The sequence below is a fragment of the Mauremys reevesii genome, linkage group 3, assembly GCF_016161935.1.
Source record: "Mauremys reevesii isolate NIE-2019 linkage group 3, ASM1616193v1, whole genome shotgun sequence".
In the NCBI taxonomy this organism is placed as follows: domain Eukaryota; kingdom Metazoa; phylum Chordata; order Testudines; family Geoemydidae; genus Mauremys; species Mauremys reevesii.
In genome coordinates, this window is record NC_052625.1 from 36,364,320 (window position 1) to 36,382,350 (window position 18,031).

The 18,031-nt window shown below is 41.2% G+C and overlaps 1 protein-coding gene across 2 annotated transcripts in view; it reads left to right on the forward strand.

Annotated features, from left to right (window-relative positions):
• Positions 1-898: 898 nt before the first annotated feature.
• The window catches only part of MTA3 (metastasis associated 1 family member 3), a 192,234-nt gene continuing 175,101 nt past the window's right edge, over positions 899-18,031 (forward strand). The window contains exons 1-4 of one of the 2 annotated variants that reach the window (XM_039532302.1): positions 899-1,170; positions 5,359-5,426; positions 7,013-7,223; positions 7,692-7,785. In XM_039532302.1, coding sequence (XP_039388236.1) covers positions 7,197-7,223; positions 7,692-7,785 — 121 coding nt within the window. In that variant the 5' untranslated portion in view covers positions 899-1,170; positions 5,359-5,426; positions 7,013-7,196. The remainder of the gene's footprint in view (positions 1,171-5,358; positions 5,427-7,012; positions 7,224-7,691; positions 7,786-18,031) is intronic. The other variant, XM_039532301.1, reaches the window with a different exon arrangement.

An 18,031-nucleotide genomic window follows, 5' to 3' on the forward strand; every position in this document is an offset into this window, starting at 1 on the left:
GCGCTTCGGCGGCGGGGGGGCCCCGCCGCGGGTCTTTGGGGCACTTCGGCGGCGGGTCCCAGAACGGAAGGGCCCCCCGCCGCCGAAGACCCCGGGCCCCCGGAATCCTCTGGGCGGCCCTGAGCATACATACGGTTTATGTACACAAATGCACACAGGGTGACCAGATGTCCCAATTTTATAGGGACAGTTCTGATATGTGGGGCTTTTTTTATATGGGCTCCTATTACCCCACTCACCCCCATCCCAATTTTTCACACTTGCTATCTCGTCACCCTAAATGCACATATGGTACAGATGCACAAACTCAGACACATCTAGGCATACAAGCTCACAGCTACCCATCCATTAACACAAAATAATATACACTCAGTCACATACACTGACCCATGTTGATGCACAGCTTCACCCCTCAACCACAATTGTCACGCACAGATGCATATTCCAATGCATCTGTGTACAGGTGCACATTGTCCAATGCACAAGCATGCACACACACACTGTCCTGCTGCCACACTTCTACACCCACCTGTGCTGCTCTGCCACTCACTTATATACAGAAACACCCTCACATAGACTCCCATCCACCCACCTAGCCACAGGCCCCTTCATACTTATGCCCACAACCCCCCACCCCCATCCCCGGGGCAGATTCCTACACAGAAACACACCCCCAGTCATAGCCTCTTGCTCTGCCATTGCCTATGCTAATACACTTACCCTCAACACACAATGCACTTCCTGCCCCCAGCCCCAGCACACCCAAGTACCAATGCCCCACCGCCCCCAATGCCCCCCAAGCAAACGGACTCCGTCCTCGCTTGTCCTTTTGGGGCCAGAACCACGAGGGAAACTTTTAACCCCTCCTCCCCCGATGCGCAGCGGGACACGGCGCTGGTGCAGCGTCCGCCCGGGCAGGGCCATCCGTGCGCTGGCACCGCTCGCGTCCCCACACGGGCAACCCAGGAGGGCTCCGGGCCCGGCGGCTCTTTAACCCTTGCCCTGCCGCGCCCCGCGCCGGGCAGCTCCGGGGAGGGCCGCGGCGGCGGCGGCGGGGCCCGAGGCGGGGAGGGGGGGCAGAGCGAGCCGCTCCCTCCCGGCCCGGCCCAGGCGGCAGGAGGAGCAGGGCGCGGAGCGCAGACATGGCGGCCAACATGTACCGAGTGGGAGGTATGTGGGGTCCGGGGAGCGCCGGCCCTGGCGCCCGGGCTCTGCCCCCCGGGCCGGGCGTGCGCTGTGCGCAGCGTGCTGGGGAGGAGGGAGCCTGGCGCACACCCCAGCCCCCCACGCCCAGCCCAGGCAGCAGGCGCCCCGCGCCCCAGGGGGGCCCCCAGCGGGCCTGGGGAGGGGAAGGAGTCAGCCCCCCCCCGCCCCGGAGAGGAGGGAGCCTGTGCAGGGGGGAATGGGTTCAGCCCCCCAGAGCAGGACAGGGGCGGCAGCACCCCCGCGAGGGAAGGTGGGGAGCATCGTCTGCCCCCCAGGGGGGAAGAAGAGCCGCAGGCCCCTTCATTGGGGGAGGGAAAGGGGCGGGGCAGGGCAGTGCCCCCAAAGGTCAATGGGAGCGGGCTCAGTAGGCTGCCCAAGCGGCGATCACGTATTGTCTGCAACCAGCCACCACCAGGGGATGCAACAGGGGCAGCATCTCCCAGAAGAAATGGGGAGCTGGTCTCCCAGGAGGACAGGGAAGGAGGCCACTTCTCCCGCCCCAGGATGTGCTAAAGTTTTCCAGTAACGGCCCTCCAGGGGAGTAGTCTTCCCCGCCAGGAAGGAGGAAAGGGCCAGGCCTGATGGGAATGGGCAACCTGTGTCCATCCAGAGGTTTCTGCGGCACAGAAACATCTCGCCTTGTTTATTATTGCCTAGTGTCTTTGGCTACCTGTAAGGAAAAGTTTCCACACACCCTCTCCCCATTCCGCCCCCACCCAAGTAATAAGTCAAGTTGGGTTGTTGTTATCTTGCCACCCATCAGCTTGGCTCCTGTGGGAACCACTGTGTTGGGTGCAGGGTGCATTGGCACAAAGGAAATGGACGCCAGTTAAAGACTAAAGGAGGCTGTGGAAAAACACAATAACAATTTTCCACTCCCTCACAATAAAATGCCCCGTGCAATGTTTACAATCATGTGATTGGTGCCAAAGGAAAAGCTGAAGTTAGCTTTTCCAGACCATCTCACTGTTCAGTAGCATTCCTCTCCCAATCACTCCCCAAACCAGCACCCTATAATGCGTATCAGGGAAGAGACAAAGGACAAAGACTGGACAGGGCCCATGAGTGTCCTGGTTTGGTCAAATGACATGCTAATGAGGTCTGAATTAAAGATAGTAAAAGTGATGAAGGTGAAATCAATTCCATCCTGTCTGTCCCTCCCAAAAGGTCAACTGCACAAATACAGTGTGGGAAGTGACTGCTTAGGAAGGAGTATGGCAGAAAAGGATCGAGGGGTTATAGTGGATAACAAACTAAATATGAGTCAACAATGTGGTACAGTTGCAAAAAAAAAAAGCAAATATTGTTATGGGATATGTTAGCAGGAGTGTTATCGGTGAGACACGAGAAGTAATTTTTCTCCCCTACTGAGCACTGATAAGCAGGGTGATCATATTTTCCCAAAGGGAAAACGGGACACACCCGGGCCAGCCCGAAGCATAGCGCCCCCCTCCCTCCCCCGAGCCCTGCCTGCGTCTCTCCCATGCGGGGCTGGACTGAGTTCCCTCTCCCCTCCCAGCACAGCCCGCTCACAAGCACCCTTCACCCCACGTCCCCCTTCTCCCCATGCATGGGATTGTTCCTCTGAGCCCCGCTGCCCACCCATGGAGCTGCCTGAGGCCTCCCCCTGCACACGGGGCAGGATGGCTGGCCCGAGCTGATCTCCTTAGCCATCACTCCAGCACAGGGCTGTAGTTGCCACTGCCCCCCCCCCCCGGCCCCGCATGTTCCTCCACACCCAATTAGGGGTCCTACCCCACTTTTTTGGCAAAACTGCATTTTTCCTGTTTGCTCTTGCCAACAGATGATCAAGAGCAAATGGGACAAATGCCCAGTTTTGTCAAAACAGTCGGGATGGCTGAGACAGGGCCTAAAAAAGGGACTGTCCCGGCCAAAATGGGACGTATGGTCACCCTTCTGTTAAGGCGTCAACTGGAATACTGTTTCTAGTTCCGGGCACCACACTTTGGGAAAGATGTGGATGAACTGCACAAAGACCAGAGGAGAGCACCAAATATGATTAAAGGTCTAGAAAACATGAGCTATCAGGAAAGATTGAAAAAAATTGATGTTTTTAGTCTGAAGAAGACGACTGGGGGAGGCATGTGTAAAAAGTTGTTATAAAGAGGATGATGATACATTTTTCTCATTATGCACTGAGGACAGGACAAGAAGTAATGGGCTTAAATTACAGCAAAGGAGATTTAGAAATTGAGGGAGCTTGTGGAATCTCAATCATTTGAGGTTTTTAAGATCAGGGTTAGTCAAACATCTGTCAGGGATGGGCTAGATAATATTTAGTCCTGCTTCAGTGCAGATGACTGGCCGGGATGACCTACTGAGATCTCTTCCAATCTTACATTTCTATGATTCTGTGATGTAGTTATAGCAACAAGCCCTCTTTCTCCAAGAGGGAATTTAGGTCGTGAGCCTGTGCACACTTATTCATGTGAGTAATCCTTACAAGAAAAGTCCTAGTGAAGTCTGGGCAAGGATTCGCATAGTCTCGCCCCTGCTGCTTAGATTTTGGATTCTCAAACTGAGAATTCTTAGGGGAACATGAAAAATTTTCAGGAGGTAGCAACCATCCTCTCATTATAACTAAATGAGAAGGGGTCCTGGAATGTTTTTCTGGTGAAACATGGCATCACAGTATGAGAGAGGTTGAAAACCACTAGCTTAGACCTGCTAAACCATCCCCTCTCCCACTACATGTAACACACAATGATTACATATATATTTTTGATGAATTAACCGTACATTCCTTTTCTAACTCCCATCCCCCTTCCCATTTTTTTCCCTTTATTGAAGCTGGTATTGGAGATGTAAGATTATTGGGCAGATAAACCTCTGTATGTTCACTGTTTTCCCATGTGTTAATTCTAACATGTTTCCATAGTGGTAAATTCATACATTAGTGCAGGATGCAAATAAGATTCATTCAGATATAAATGCCAAGTATTATTTGAATTTTGTGGAACATCTTCTGTGAGACTTTCCAAGAAAAATAGGTTTTGAGAGACTGGATTGAGGGAAAAATGTTATTTTTGTTCATCGTTATGGGTGATATATAAACTTTTGGCCATGTGAAGCTGAAGAGTCTTCCTTGTCCCTTTTGAAAATATTTTTGTAGCTATGAAACTAGCTGTCATATTCAAGTAGAGAAGAATCTCACTAATGAACGTTAGTGACTGGGAGATTTATTGCCAATTACTGTGTTTTGCAAATTATTTACTGAACTGGGATGTCAGCAAAAGCAAGTATGATGCATCACAAAAGTACTTTGTTCGTTTATCTGGACTACTGTACTTATTAATACTTCCAAATTTGCTAGTAAATGTACAGTAGCATATTTTCTAATAATAACAATGTCTCAGTAATACCAGACCTCACTGTACATTACACCAAGGGTAAATCGTTTGCTGAGAGGTTGTGGGAGACTGCCAGTTTTTAAAGCGGATTTATAAAGTACGTGGATTAGTGAAGTGCATTGTAGGCTTTGATCCTACAAAGATTTATGCACATACTTAATTTTATATATATAAAATTGAGAATGTTCATAGTGTGTAAAGTTAAACACATGTATCTTTGCAGAATCAGGGCCTTGATGAGGTTCTGTTTAGTTAATCCCAAGAGTTAAGAGATTATTGATTCTAAACTAAACAAATATTCAAAATGTTGAAATAATTGAGATATACATCTGGCATTGAATATGATTGAAGCGCCTGCTTTTTACAAACCTCTAGAGCAGGGGTCGGCAACCTTTCAGAAGTGGTGTGCCAAGTCTTCATTTATTCACTCTAATTTAAGGTTTTGCGTGCCAGTAATACATTTTAACGTTTTTAGAAGGTCTCTTTCTATAAGTCTATAATATATAACTAAACTATTGTTGTATGTAAAGTAAATAAGGTTTTTAAAATATTTAAGAAGCTTCATTTAAAATTAAATTAAAATGCAGAGCCTTCTGGACTGGTGGCCAGGACCCGGACGGTGTTAGTGCCACTGAAAATCAGCTCGTGTGCTGCCTTTGGCACGCGTGCCATAGGTTGCCTACCCCAGTTCTAGAGTTAGGGGACTTGTGCATTGACAAAAACAACATTCTACAAATACTACTTTTGAAATAATTAAATATCTCTCTGCCTTTTGTTACAGATTATGTTTATTTTGAAAACTCCTCGAGCAATCCATATCTGATCAGGCGAATAGAAGAACTTAACAAGGTACATGAATATGTAAAAATCCTGTACACTACTTTATAAAATCTGATGTAACTCCCAGACTAGTGCATATGTGTAATTCTTCTTAAAACCCAAACAGTATTTTCCCAGCTCTTGAATGATTTCCATAAACATAATTTCTGAATGCTGTGATGTTTTGGAGATTTGTGTGTACTTTATACACAAATATTACTTGTTGAAATATTGTTATGTGATCTCTTATAATTTTCCACTATGTGGAAGAACAGCCAGTACATCATGATCAGGATGATTCTTCTTTTTAGAAATCCAAAACCAAACCTTCCACAAGGCTGCGGGCCTGTATGCTCAGGAGATTGGTAACTGCATGAATTATTTCACCTTTCTGATGATCTAGTCCAGGATGGTAGTTACCATAAGTGCTCACCATTTAATGTCTGTTCAGTGGCATATGAGAAATGACTTGGGATTCTCAGACAGTTCCCAATGGATAGATATCCAGATAATAGAAACTGCAATGCCACTGAAGTTATTTGCAACCTTTGTTGGCAGTCTTTAAATAGGCACCACAGATTTGAATGGCCACGGAGACTCAACTCTCTGCCTTCATCCTTAGGGAAAGTTTTCCCATGGCAGGATTGAGGCTATTTGAGGTGGCAGTGTGGGGAAGCATGAAGGCCTGTCATAAAGTCTCATGTTACGGAGACTGTTTTATAAAAATAATATATTCTGCAGTTTATTTACTAGTGTGTGATAAAGAGCTATTATCAACATTTACAAGTAAATTTCTCATATCAAAATAAATGATGAAACTAAAGTATATTTTGTAGTGTCAAAATATAATTTTTTTTAAAAAGTTTTTTAAAACCTATTTGTAATTCACAAAATTTGGTAATCTGCAAGGTGTCTTCCTGTTGTTCTTTCCTCTGTATTCATTTTTAGAGCTATCTGAGACCACTGCCATTCAGCTAATACTTGCACCTCACAAATTTTATAATCAGTTTGGACTTCTGTTGGAATACAGTATGTTTTATTTACTGTAAATGAAGTGATTCCAATAATGTTCTAAATGTAATGTTTATTACCTTTAAACTGGATTGCCATAATGTAATCTTGTTGGTGGGATGTAGGGCACAGTCATTTATTGATTTTTAAAACAGAGTGGTTTCTAGGATTTAGTCCAGATTCCTAATGGGGAAGTATGTATCTTTCATGTGTTAAGGGCATCAAATTAAGAAGAAAGAAAAGTGAAAAAAACATGTTTTTATTTTGTTTATTAGATATACACACTTATCTTTTAAAAAAAAAACAAACCCTGACTAAAACATGGCAAAACTCTCAACTGTCACATTAATCTATTTTAAAGAGAGTATGTAAACGGTTTGGAACACACTGCTAATTTTTAATATACATAGTGAACTATTGCACTGGATTTTGACTCTTATTCCCATAGCATGAAAACATGGGGTATGAACTATGGGCTCATGATTTTGAATAGTTGAAGTTGTTCATGGGTGATGGTAGTCACACAAAAAATTACTGGCATGTCTTTTACGAGATTATTACTACATATGAGCATTTTTGACCATGAATGCGTTTGCTGCCTGTAGGGACCCTTCTTTGTTCACCGTAGAAATTGTGAATGAAACAGGAGGATGAGACAGTGAATAGTGTATAAGGAATAAGACAGAAGGATGCAGGAGGAGAGAGATGGTAAAAATTCTTTTAAGTGTTAGCAGAATATTGCCAGTCTCATGCTAAGGAGCTAAGCCCCAGTAGTAAGAATCCTGCAAGATGATATCCTCAAAAGAGAATTGTAAGGTAAGTAATTTTTCCATCTAGTTAGCTGAAGTAAGTGAATTTGTCAAATAAACTTTAATGGGTTATATTGAACATAGTTTAAATGAAATTGTCATAGTAATTTGAAATGCACATTTGCTTACAAAAAAGGAATTAAAAAGAAATGCTAAATAAGCTTTTAATATTTATAGGTTTTCTAAAGAATTCTTACCTTAAAATGAAATTGTCATTAGTCCTAGTAACAAAATAACACTACAAGTAATTTTTTGCGGTCAGTATAAATGCTCTAATGAAGTGAGCTGTAGTTAGTATGGGCTTGCTCCTTGAAACCCTTACTTATATGAGTACTCACATGGATAGTTCTGAATCACGCAAGCAGTCATGATGTAGTCAATGTGATTAGATGCTGGAGGATTGGGTATATATGATTCTAACAGTTCAATAGAGTGAGGACAGACTCTGACTTGACTAATTTATTTTATTTTCTAGACTGCTAATGGCAATGTGGAAGCAAAAGTTGTGTGCTTTTACAGACGACGAGACATTTCCAACAGCCTTATAATGCTTGCAGATAAACATGCTAGTAAGTTGATTGTATATTGTTTTTGATTTTTAACATTAATTGCACCTATTCAGCAGTTATAAAACTGCAGTTGCCATGTTGGCCATAGGAATATTTGTTTTCCTTTTAGGTGTCAATTAACGTGATTTGTGCCATACACTGATCCTGCATCTAGGCCAGTGTTTCTCAAACTGGGGTCGCCGCTTGTGTAGAGAGAGCCCCTGGCGGGCCAGGCCGGTTTGTTTACCTTCCCTGTCCGCAAGTCTGGCCGATCGCGGCTCCCACTGGCCGCGGTTCGGTGCTGCAGGCCAATGGGGGCTGCTGGAAGCAGCGGCCAGTAAGTCCCTTGGCCCGCTCCGCTTCCAGCAGCTCCCATTGGCCTGGAGCAGCGAACCGTGGCCAGTTGGAGCGCGATCGGCTGGACCTGCGGATGGGGCAGGTAAACAGCCCGGCCCGGCCCTCCAGGGGCTTTCCCTACACACACGGTGACCTCAGTTTGAGAAACACTGATATAGGCAGACCCCATAACCTATAAAGAGCTTTGCAAGATGCCTCATTTGTTAGTTAACTGGTCATCATGCAGGAAGTCAAAATAGACACATTTGCTAGCTATATCTGATCAGACATCTGCATGATGTATTCACTCTTATGCATTTGAATGGTGGTATTCTTCATGAGTTTCAATTTACTAAGGAAAATAATCTTAAACTGATGTAAATTTTTCTTTCAAACAATATTTTTCTTTTTTGGTCCAGAAAATTATATTTGTATTTTCTTTTTACATCAAAAATAAAGATTAGGAGTCAGATTTATCCCAGGTATAACTCCATTGAAGCTAAAAAACTTTCCTAAGAGATTAATTGGATCCATTGGCTCTTGTGCCATAGCCAAATTATTTTTGTGGATAAGGCACAAACATAAATGTATAGCTGGCATAACTACTTAGTGGCATGTTGCAGATGACTGTGAAAATTGTGCATGGACATGAAACATTTCCTCATCTGTTGAATGGCATTTACTTATGCAACTGGGATAAGTGTAGGTCTCTAGCTAGTAAAATATTAATAAGTGTTCATCTTACTGTGCTTTCAGAAGAACAAAATAATTGTGGTAGAAATGAGAGGTGCTTTTTGAATGCACACCTGCTGTTCCTCGTAGCTGCTATTCATTCGTCTCTCAATATCATCCCTTGCCCTAATTTCTTGCAACAAAGTGTAATTTTTAAGAAAGAGAAAAATTGTAATGAAAGAGTTTCAGATTAGGGGACTGTCTGAGAAATTAGTTGTTTGTAAAACATTACATTACCCTTGTAAATACACTATGGGTGGAATTTTCAAAATTGCTTAAGTGAATTAGAAAGATGAGCAGGATTTGGCTCTTGGGTTTTTCTGCTATAGCTAAGTTGAGGTGCTATGTTAATCATAAACCTTGATTTTCAGGGTTGGATATGACATTTGAAATTGCATTGTATTGCAAAATGCGGTATATCACTTTTTAGAGTAAGCACAAATAGCTTAAATTTGTAATTTTACATATTAGTAATTGTATCCCAGTAAAACAATTCAAGCTCTTTACAACACCATTCCCTGAATATCAAAATGTTTAAAAAATGTCAAGACAAAGCATTTATGGTTTCCAAATTGAAATTTTTTGCAACTTTGGAAATTTTATATTTCAACCTTTCTTTCAGACTTGGGGAAAAAAATGAAAGGGGACAGGGGACAGAAATTCTGATTTTCACTCATTGGTACTCTTCAGTTTCTCCACTCTTTTTTGCTGGTAGAATCCTGTAAACATAAGATCTGGTTGAAATTTTTGAGGTGAATTGTTTTTTTCTCTACAGATAGACTTTTCTATTTTAAAAAAAGAAGTGTGTGTAGGATGTAAATAACTGACTAAGAAGTTTTTTGGGTTTTGTGATTTTTTTTTTTTTAAACTTTGTATCAATGATTTTTATGGGAATTGCAAACATTTTTCTATGGGAAAAAAACCACAGTTTTCGATAAAACACTAAGTTCCAGTAACTTTTGATCAAAACAAAACATTTAAAATTTTGAAAAAATGGATCCATTTTGAACACCACAAAATGGAAACAATTTCAAAATTTTTGTGAAATTTAAAAACAAACAAATAAACCCAGGTCTAAGATACATTGGAGAACAGAATTTTTAATTTTTTAAAAAACAATAATCCTTTAAAGAAAATTTCAGGAAACACATGCTATTTAAAAAGTGCTTTATTAGGTAACTGACATTTTTGCAATTAAAAAAATATCAAGTTGACACTGTCCCCTTAAGTCCGAAACACTTGAAAATGGTCTGAAGGGAGGGAATTGAATTTCCTGTCTTTTTCCTTGTATTTCTGTTGGAAGTGAATTAATATGGCATTTTTATTTGTCTACCAGCATCATGGATGATGTCGGTTTAGCTTTGTGAATATCTTTATTAGCTAACTACAGTGGCAGAGTTAGAGGGGAAAGCTGTTACATGGATTACTGAAAAAAACACTGTTTTTTCCCTTAATTTCTGGTATTTTTAAAAAACACATAGAATCCAATATGACATTCTCCGTTCTGCCAGAATATACAGTAGCAGCTTAAGGTGTTGTTTACAAAAACATTTAGTTTGCAGCAAAGTGGGGTGTAAATCTACTCCACAGTAGCCTGCCATGCACTAATTGTCCATGTGGACCCTGTGTTTCAAAGTGGAGTAGATCAACGCATATGAAGAAGTTGTTAGTGCATGTCAGTGGGGTCCATGGGAAAGTTATGTGCAGCAGTGCTGGGTAGAGTCACACTCCAGTTTGCTGCAAACTAAAGGTAGACAATCCTTAAGAGTGTGTCACTTTTGAGTCTGCACTGCTTTACAAAGTACCTTGTAAAGTTGTATTGTCAAAGTTGACTTGTTAAGAATTTAATTGTGTCCTAATCTATCAGCAATTTAGAACGAGGGTTGCAACACAGATAAAATCCATGCTTGCAGCCTTCCAACAATGAACTTTGTGTGCTTCTGCAAAAACACCCAAGCATTCCTATCACACTGTTCTGTCTTTCTATTGGAGTGTTAGTGTTGTGAGTAGGCAGGGTATAGAGAGGAAGACTATTCTAAATGTCAGTTGTTCAGAGAGTATGTTCCACGTATATTTCAATACTCCATTGCAAGAAAGGCGCAAACGCTGTCCATCTGCAGTGGCTGTTTGGCATTGTAATAATAAAAAAGACATGTACCATAACAAAGTGTCTAGGTTAAGACCAAAATCTAAAAAAAATTGGTGCCTAAATTTATGGTTCCCGAAATCATATGTAAGCCCCTAAATAAAATGGCCTGATTTTTCAAAAATGGTAAGCATCCAGCTCCTCTTAATGAGTACAGTAATCAGTGAAATTATCTTTGGTTTTATAAATTTCACTGTGCCCAGTTCAGTCCTTTTCAGTTTTCATCTGAGTTAAGGCAGGGTCCAGTGAAGAACATGGAGAGAGAGGAAATAAAACAAGCAAGGAGACAGAAAACAGAAGTGGATGGGCAACAAACAAAGAGGAAGGGGAGTGGCCGAAACACACAAGAGCTCACTAGAGAGGGAGAAGCAGACAAAATGGAGGATAAATGACAAAGGATGAGGAAAGCATGTCCCCCATATTAGCAGTTTGGTGTTGTGGGTTGAAATAAATTGCTACTTACCATTATTTAGGAGGAAACAGGTGCTTAACATGTAGCAGACCTGTAGGACCAACCAAGAATGATAGGAAAGTTGTGGGCTGAAGCCTTAATACCAAGGGATGGGAATACATTGCATTTATACCAGGATTATGCTCTTGGGTGCAAAGGAGAGGGCTCATTTTTGAAGCCTAGTGAGATGATCTGAATAGGTTTAGTGGGTGTCTGATCAAACTGCCATTCAGTATAGTCCCTTACCCTTTTACCTTCTTTCTTTCCCGATGAGCAGCTGTTGCAGTACTGTAACTCTGCAGGCTCTGCTGTAACACCTCAAACAGCTCTTGACTTGTTGCCCAGCTATTAAGGATATTAAAAAGTTCCACAATCAGAGACCATTGCCTTCCACTTTACTGAGTTTGTCATCAGCCTCATGTGGTCAATCTCTGACTGAATGTCCAACATTGTTCTGAAAGTGGTTTTCTTAATGTGGTGATGGGCCAAATACTACATTTAGTTTTTGTTGTTAACACTTTAGTTTTGAAGATTTTGCCCTGGTTTTTATTAATATCTGTGTTTATTGAACTTTGATATTTGGTGTTTGATTAAGCCTTACGTTGGTGTTCTAGGATTTAGGTACCCAGCCCCTTTGAAAATTAAACTCGGGCTTAATGGTTTTGGTAACTGGAGAGATCAGCAGTGGGACAGAAAAGGGTTTATAAAAGACAAAAGCTTTAGTCTATCTCAGCTTTCGTTGTCTTTTAGTGCTATGTACATTTTTTTTGAGTTGGCCTGTTATCTTTATTTCTCCAAGTTTTACCTGCTTTTTATGATATTTTTCAAGTGATGCACTATAACAGACTTCAATTTTTAACAGCTCTTGATCATTCAAGTTTCATGTGTTACTATAGTGGATGATGATATAAAACATTATTCTGAGTTTCTCCTGCAACGTTGAGAAGAGGGAATTGTGGGAAGAAAAAGCCAAAATTACTGTCTAGTGTTTAGAGTTAGGAGTTTGGGTTCTCTATTCAGCTCTGACGCTGACTGATGCTGTGATCATAGGCAAGTCATGTATTCTCTCTGTGCCTAGGTTTCTCCATCTCTAGAATGTTAACAATACTTACTAACCTTAAATGGGTGTTGTGGAGAATAGTTATCATTTGTAAAGTGCTTTGAGATTTTTTAATGAAAGGTGTATATACTAGATGTGTGAAGTGAGATGCTAGGATTATTAATTTATATGGCAGTATCCAGAATGCTCTAACAACTCTGCTTTTGAATTCTGGGAGTAAACCAAAAGCTATGTGGTATACCAGTATGCGTCTCAATTTGCTTTACAGTGCTCTTTTACCACTTTTAGCATCTCTTACCTTTATTTAAGGATTAATTTTCTTTTTTTTTTTGAGAAATACTGAGGTTATTTTGAATATTGTCATTGTACATTAGATACATGATGGTTGCCAAGTGTTCCAGGTACATCTAACAGAAATGCAGCTGCTAATAGTTAACTGTTTCAAAGGTACAGGATACTGGAGCAGCAGTAGCTGGTGGCATAGAAACTCACCAGCAAAAGTTAACTGGATAAGTAATGTTTATTTTTCAAAAAAATATGTAATTATAAGACAAATTGTGTGTTGATACTCCCTGTAGCTACACAAGGCTGAAGATGGGTTCATTTCATACTTCTCACCAAACTATTGAGTAGCTCATTACTACTACTAAAGTTTCTTAACACCTGTTTATTGAGGGAAAAGTGAGACTATTTTCTACTGCATCTCAAAACTTCAAAGAACGTGACTTGGAAAGTTGAGTGTATAATTTTCCAAAAGTATATGAAAGAAAAATGAATCTGAGACAGAGCCAGGTTTATATCTTCAGATTGTGTTTAAAAAACATAAAACAAAAAACCAAAAACAACCTTCCCAACAACCCCTGCCTCTTAAACCCACACACAGAAAAATGCGGAAAACATTGCATACAGGACTTTAACCTAGCACCCTTAAATACCTAAATCTTTTCTTTGTTTCCAGTTCAATATTTTAATCCCCCTCTGGCACAATTTGATCAGCATAATTCAAAATATGAACAATCCACAAAAAGAAATAGATTTTTTTAGTCTGTTCCTGTAGCCAGATAATACAGCCAAAGATTTGATCAAGGGTCCTCTTAGAGATATTTGTGATCTTAAAATAATTTCTTAGCGATATTTGTGAGCCTAAAACAGTGTGATGTCAGAAGGGGTCATAATATCTTGTCTTTGTCTCTAATTAATATCCTAATTATTTTTGTTTATTAGAAAAGTTATAATTTTTAGTTGAGGGACTCTTTACTGCTTCATTTAAAGCATGTTACAATATCTTTGAACCAGCAGTTTTTTATGAAGCCTAAAAGTTGATTCCTTTGTCCGATTAGCTCCTCTGAGGATACCTTCTATTATTGTCTCAATAGCTAATAGTTTAGTTACAGAGGCCCTTGTGAGTGATTGAAAACATAAAAGGGAAATATCCATTCTTGCATGACCTATTATCTATTTTAGCCATTTTGTTCTTCTTAGATATCAAACCAGAAGGTAAGAATGAACAAAATAATTCAGAAGTTGATTTTTTTTTTTATACCTGGAGAATATTTGTATTGTTGCATCCTCAATGCAATCTGCAGGGGTTTATCAGGGATAATGTATGACAGTTAATGCCATTTTATTCATAGCAGAAGTAGAAAATGACACACTATCATCTAGGAAGTGATGTTTGGAGACATTCACCACTTTCAGTTCAGATTTTTTTTACATAGGAAATAAAGCTTAGTAGAGTTGCCAATTAAGCAGACTATTCTTTGAGCAAAATATTATAATCTCCTTTCAAAAACCAAAACCTTTCAAGCCTTACTCAGATTCTAATGGACAAAAAAACCCAACAACATAGGAGTAGGATAATGCAACCAATTCACCCCTTTGATAGTGACATCAGAGTGTCTTATCCAATTAATTTATTGGTCATCAGAGTGTCTTCCATCAACGGGCAGTAGCTGTTTCAACTTCACTAATAGAGCATGATCTCCTCCTTTCCTAGAATCAAGAAAACATAAATCCATTGATTGTTATCCTGTGACAATGTACCATTCCTCTGGGAGTAAGGGTGGCAAGATGGTGGGTGGGTCAGAAAACCCTACAGCTTCACACTAGGATGGCAAAGGTTGTGAGTTCAATCCTTGAGGGAGCCATTTAGGGATCTGGGGCAAAAATCTGTCTGGGGATTGGTCCTGCTTTGAGCAGGGGGTTGGACTAGATGATCTCCTGAGGTCCCTTCCAACCCTGATATTCTATGAGAAGGGACAGGAAGTAGCTGGAGCTTTTTAACCTTCTGGGAGCATTTATAAGGAAGTCAGAGGTTGCTGGGAGTGGGTGAGTAGTCCTGTGTGTCTGGACCATGGCAGAGGTTTGCTTCTGACCAAGGAGATGTCACCAACCTGATTTCAAGTCTATTATAAGTTTAAGGCTGTTTGCTTGCAGCTTGGCTGTATTTTTATTTTTTATTATTTTTATTATTATTGTTCTGCTCTGAGGATAAAAGAGCAAAGGGCTGTGTTTGTGCCCTGACCTCTTTTGTTTGGGAAAAGGGAAGATTTCCAAAGGACTTTGGCTGCAAGAAAACTAGCAGAGAATTTACTGTCTTATACATTGGTTTTGAAAAGGCAGGAGAAGGAAGTCTTGGGAAGCCAGGACTGTTTGGGAGAATTAAATGCAATCGCTGCTGGGCTGAGACTGGGATTCCAGGAAGCAGGGAGGATTGGGGCCCCTGTCTCTCCTCTGGCTCAATTGGACTCGCTGAATGGAGCCCATGGTGTGAAGCAGGAGTGCAGAAGGCCCAGAGGTCCATATAATGAGGCCATGTGGCTTATCCTGGAGGAAGAGTGAGATCCCTAGGGTGTCTGGCACCATGAAGGGGTTGCTTCTAGAGACTGCTCCAAAGCTGAGTCTGTAGCCCCTGTTCGTGTGGATCTGTGACGTCTTGTAGCAAAGGGGAAGCTTATGCCAAGGCTCTAAGGGTGCCTTGGGGGAATCATAGAAACAGTGTGTTTTGCTCAATTTGTTTTTATTCAGGAGTGATGTACTGCTGTATTTCCTCTGGGAGTAGAGCAATAAAGAAACAGTAATAAGGAGCTTCTGCTCTTGACATAATATGAGAGTCTTCCGTTTGTGAATGACATTGTATAATTACTAGTTCACCGTAGTGTGTGTGTGTGTGTGTCATTAACCAGATTACTGTCAGCTCTAAGTAGTTTCTGGAATTACCACCTGCCATGGACATACAGTAAATTTATTTGGTGGAGAATTTCTTATTGATATGTTATCATGATTGTTAATGTTCTTCTTTTAAATGGAATAAATGGGTTCTAATCTACAGGTCATATCTTCTAAGGGATCTCAGCTCTATTTCCAAATTTTCATGCATAAAATTGTGTACCTGGACTTTTATGGACTAACTTTTAGGTGCCTAGGATTTTACACATGCAAAAATACTGGCTGTAGTCAATGCATTTGTACAATTTTGTTTGTATACCTACATCTGAATGTTTGCATGTGAAGAATCCTAGGTGCCCTGTATTGAACACACACAAAAGTAGACATGTGGTTTTAGGCACACAGATTTGGAGATTGCTTCTTTACTATACCAAAAATCTTATAATATTTAAACAGAGTACCACAAAAATGGATACTTATTACATTTCTATTTTAAAAAACAACCAACTTGGTTGGTTTCCTTACTGTCAGGCTGACTATATCCAGCTGGATGTGTTAAGCAAAGGTTGCAGAAAATTAATTTCTTTAGTTCACTTTTGTGAGAGAGTTTACTAAAGTTCAGCTGCTTCCTTTAATAACTTAAATTCCCAGTCAAGCAAGCAGGGATCAAACTGGGAAACTAAAATGTGGTAGTACTCCTCTGATCTCTGCCCATCTGAGTCATCAGAGTGAGATGCCATTCACAGTAGATTGTGCAGATGTATAAAGTATTGTTGTGCAGGTTTCTGAGCTTTGGCTTGATGGGGTTTGAATATGTCCATGGGCTCCTGTAGGCTTTGTGGGCTTGGCTCCTTCTTGATTAGGGAAAATAAGTGCGGGCATCTTCCAAATTTCCTTTCCCCCACCCCAATATCCTCAGAATCAGACACCACTTGCAGTAAATTATGCAGATCTGTGGTCCTCCCTCTCCTTTCTTACACAATCACTGAAATAATACAAAGGTCAGCATTGTTAATTATCATCACTGAGATGAATGTGGTAGTTCACAGCTGTGAACTATTTTCCAGGCTCTCTGCAGACTCCCAAAGGGTATGTGTGCATAGCAAAAGCTGTGCATAGCCTAGCCTACTGGAGCTATCTTGAATCCAGATAGTGCTGGAAACAGTAGCAGTGAAGACTACGCAATGTGAGCTTCAGAGTGGGCTAGCCAGCAGTATGTGTACCCAGGATCCAATCTGGGATTTGGGTTCGTAGAACCTGTCTCTGCATTAATTACTCTTGAGTCTCATTTTTGAGGTTTACTTCAACCATAACAGGTGGAGACTGAGTTACAGCTGAATTTCTCGAGAACAAAATAATAGTTTCAGAGAGGTGCTGCTGCACAGCAGCTGAGTCCGAACCCTGCTGGCAATTGATTCTGCATGTGGGATCCGTGCCCCATTCAGAGCCATTTGCCAGACTGCCGCCTAAATCATTATATCGTAGACCTACAGATGTGTGCTTTTACTGTCTATACTTGAGATTAAGCATTTATTAAGAAATGGCAAAACTAAACTGAGTCTTCATCTATTGTGACATGGTCCATTATTGGTGATTTGTATTTTCTACTGTTAGGGCTTGCCTGCATGAAAGATTTTTGTACCAGTGTAGCAACACTGAGGTAGTAGTTACACCCACTGCAGCCTCCTAACATAGTTGTGATTGTGACGGGGCCCCCAGGGTTTAACCTTGATTGTGGGACCACTGAGCCCTCTGTCCCACCAACCTGGGGTATCCCGCTCTCTCTCTCTGTGATGCCATGTCAAGTCACAAACGTTGGGCTGGTTCTGTACTTCCACAGACATCTACAGGCAGGGACACACCCAACTGAGTTGCATGAATGCTTTCCCAGCCACTCATGAACTAACAATAGCGAGGTTTCAGCCAGTTCCCCCCAGCTCTCCAGCCCTGCACCCGAGAACTACCATCTTGCCCTGGTCAGAAGCCTGACCAGTGTAAATTTATTACCCAGTCTGTTCTTCCCTCAGTGTGGAGAGGACACACACTAGCCTTTGTAAACAGAGCTGAGATTTCCAAAACACTTCACGCAAAATACACTGTTTTAGGTAAAATACGAAACAGAATTATTAACTACAGAAAGATAGAGTTTAAGTGATTATAAGTGGTAGGCACAAAAGGTCAGGCACAAAAGGCACAAATTTTTTTAAATTAATTAATTAAAAAAAAGGTCAGAGATAGTTACCAAAGAAAATAAAAGATAAGTGCACAGTCTAAATCTTAAATCTTTTCACACTAGGCAGTATTTGGATCAAGCAGTTTTTCTCATCCCACTGGATGTTGCAGGTAGGTTATAGTTCTTAATACACAGGCTTTG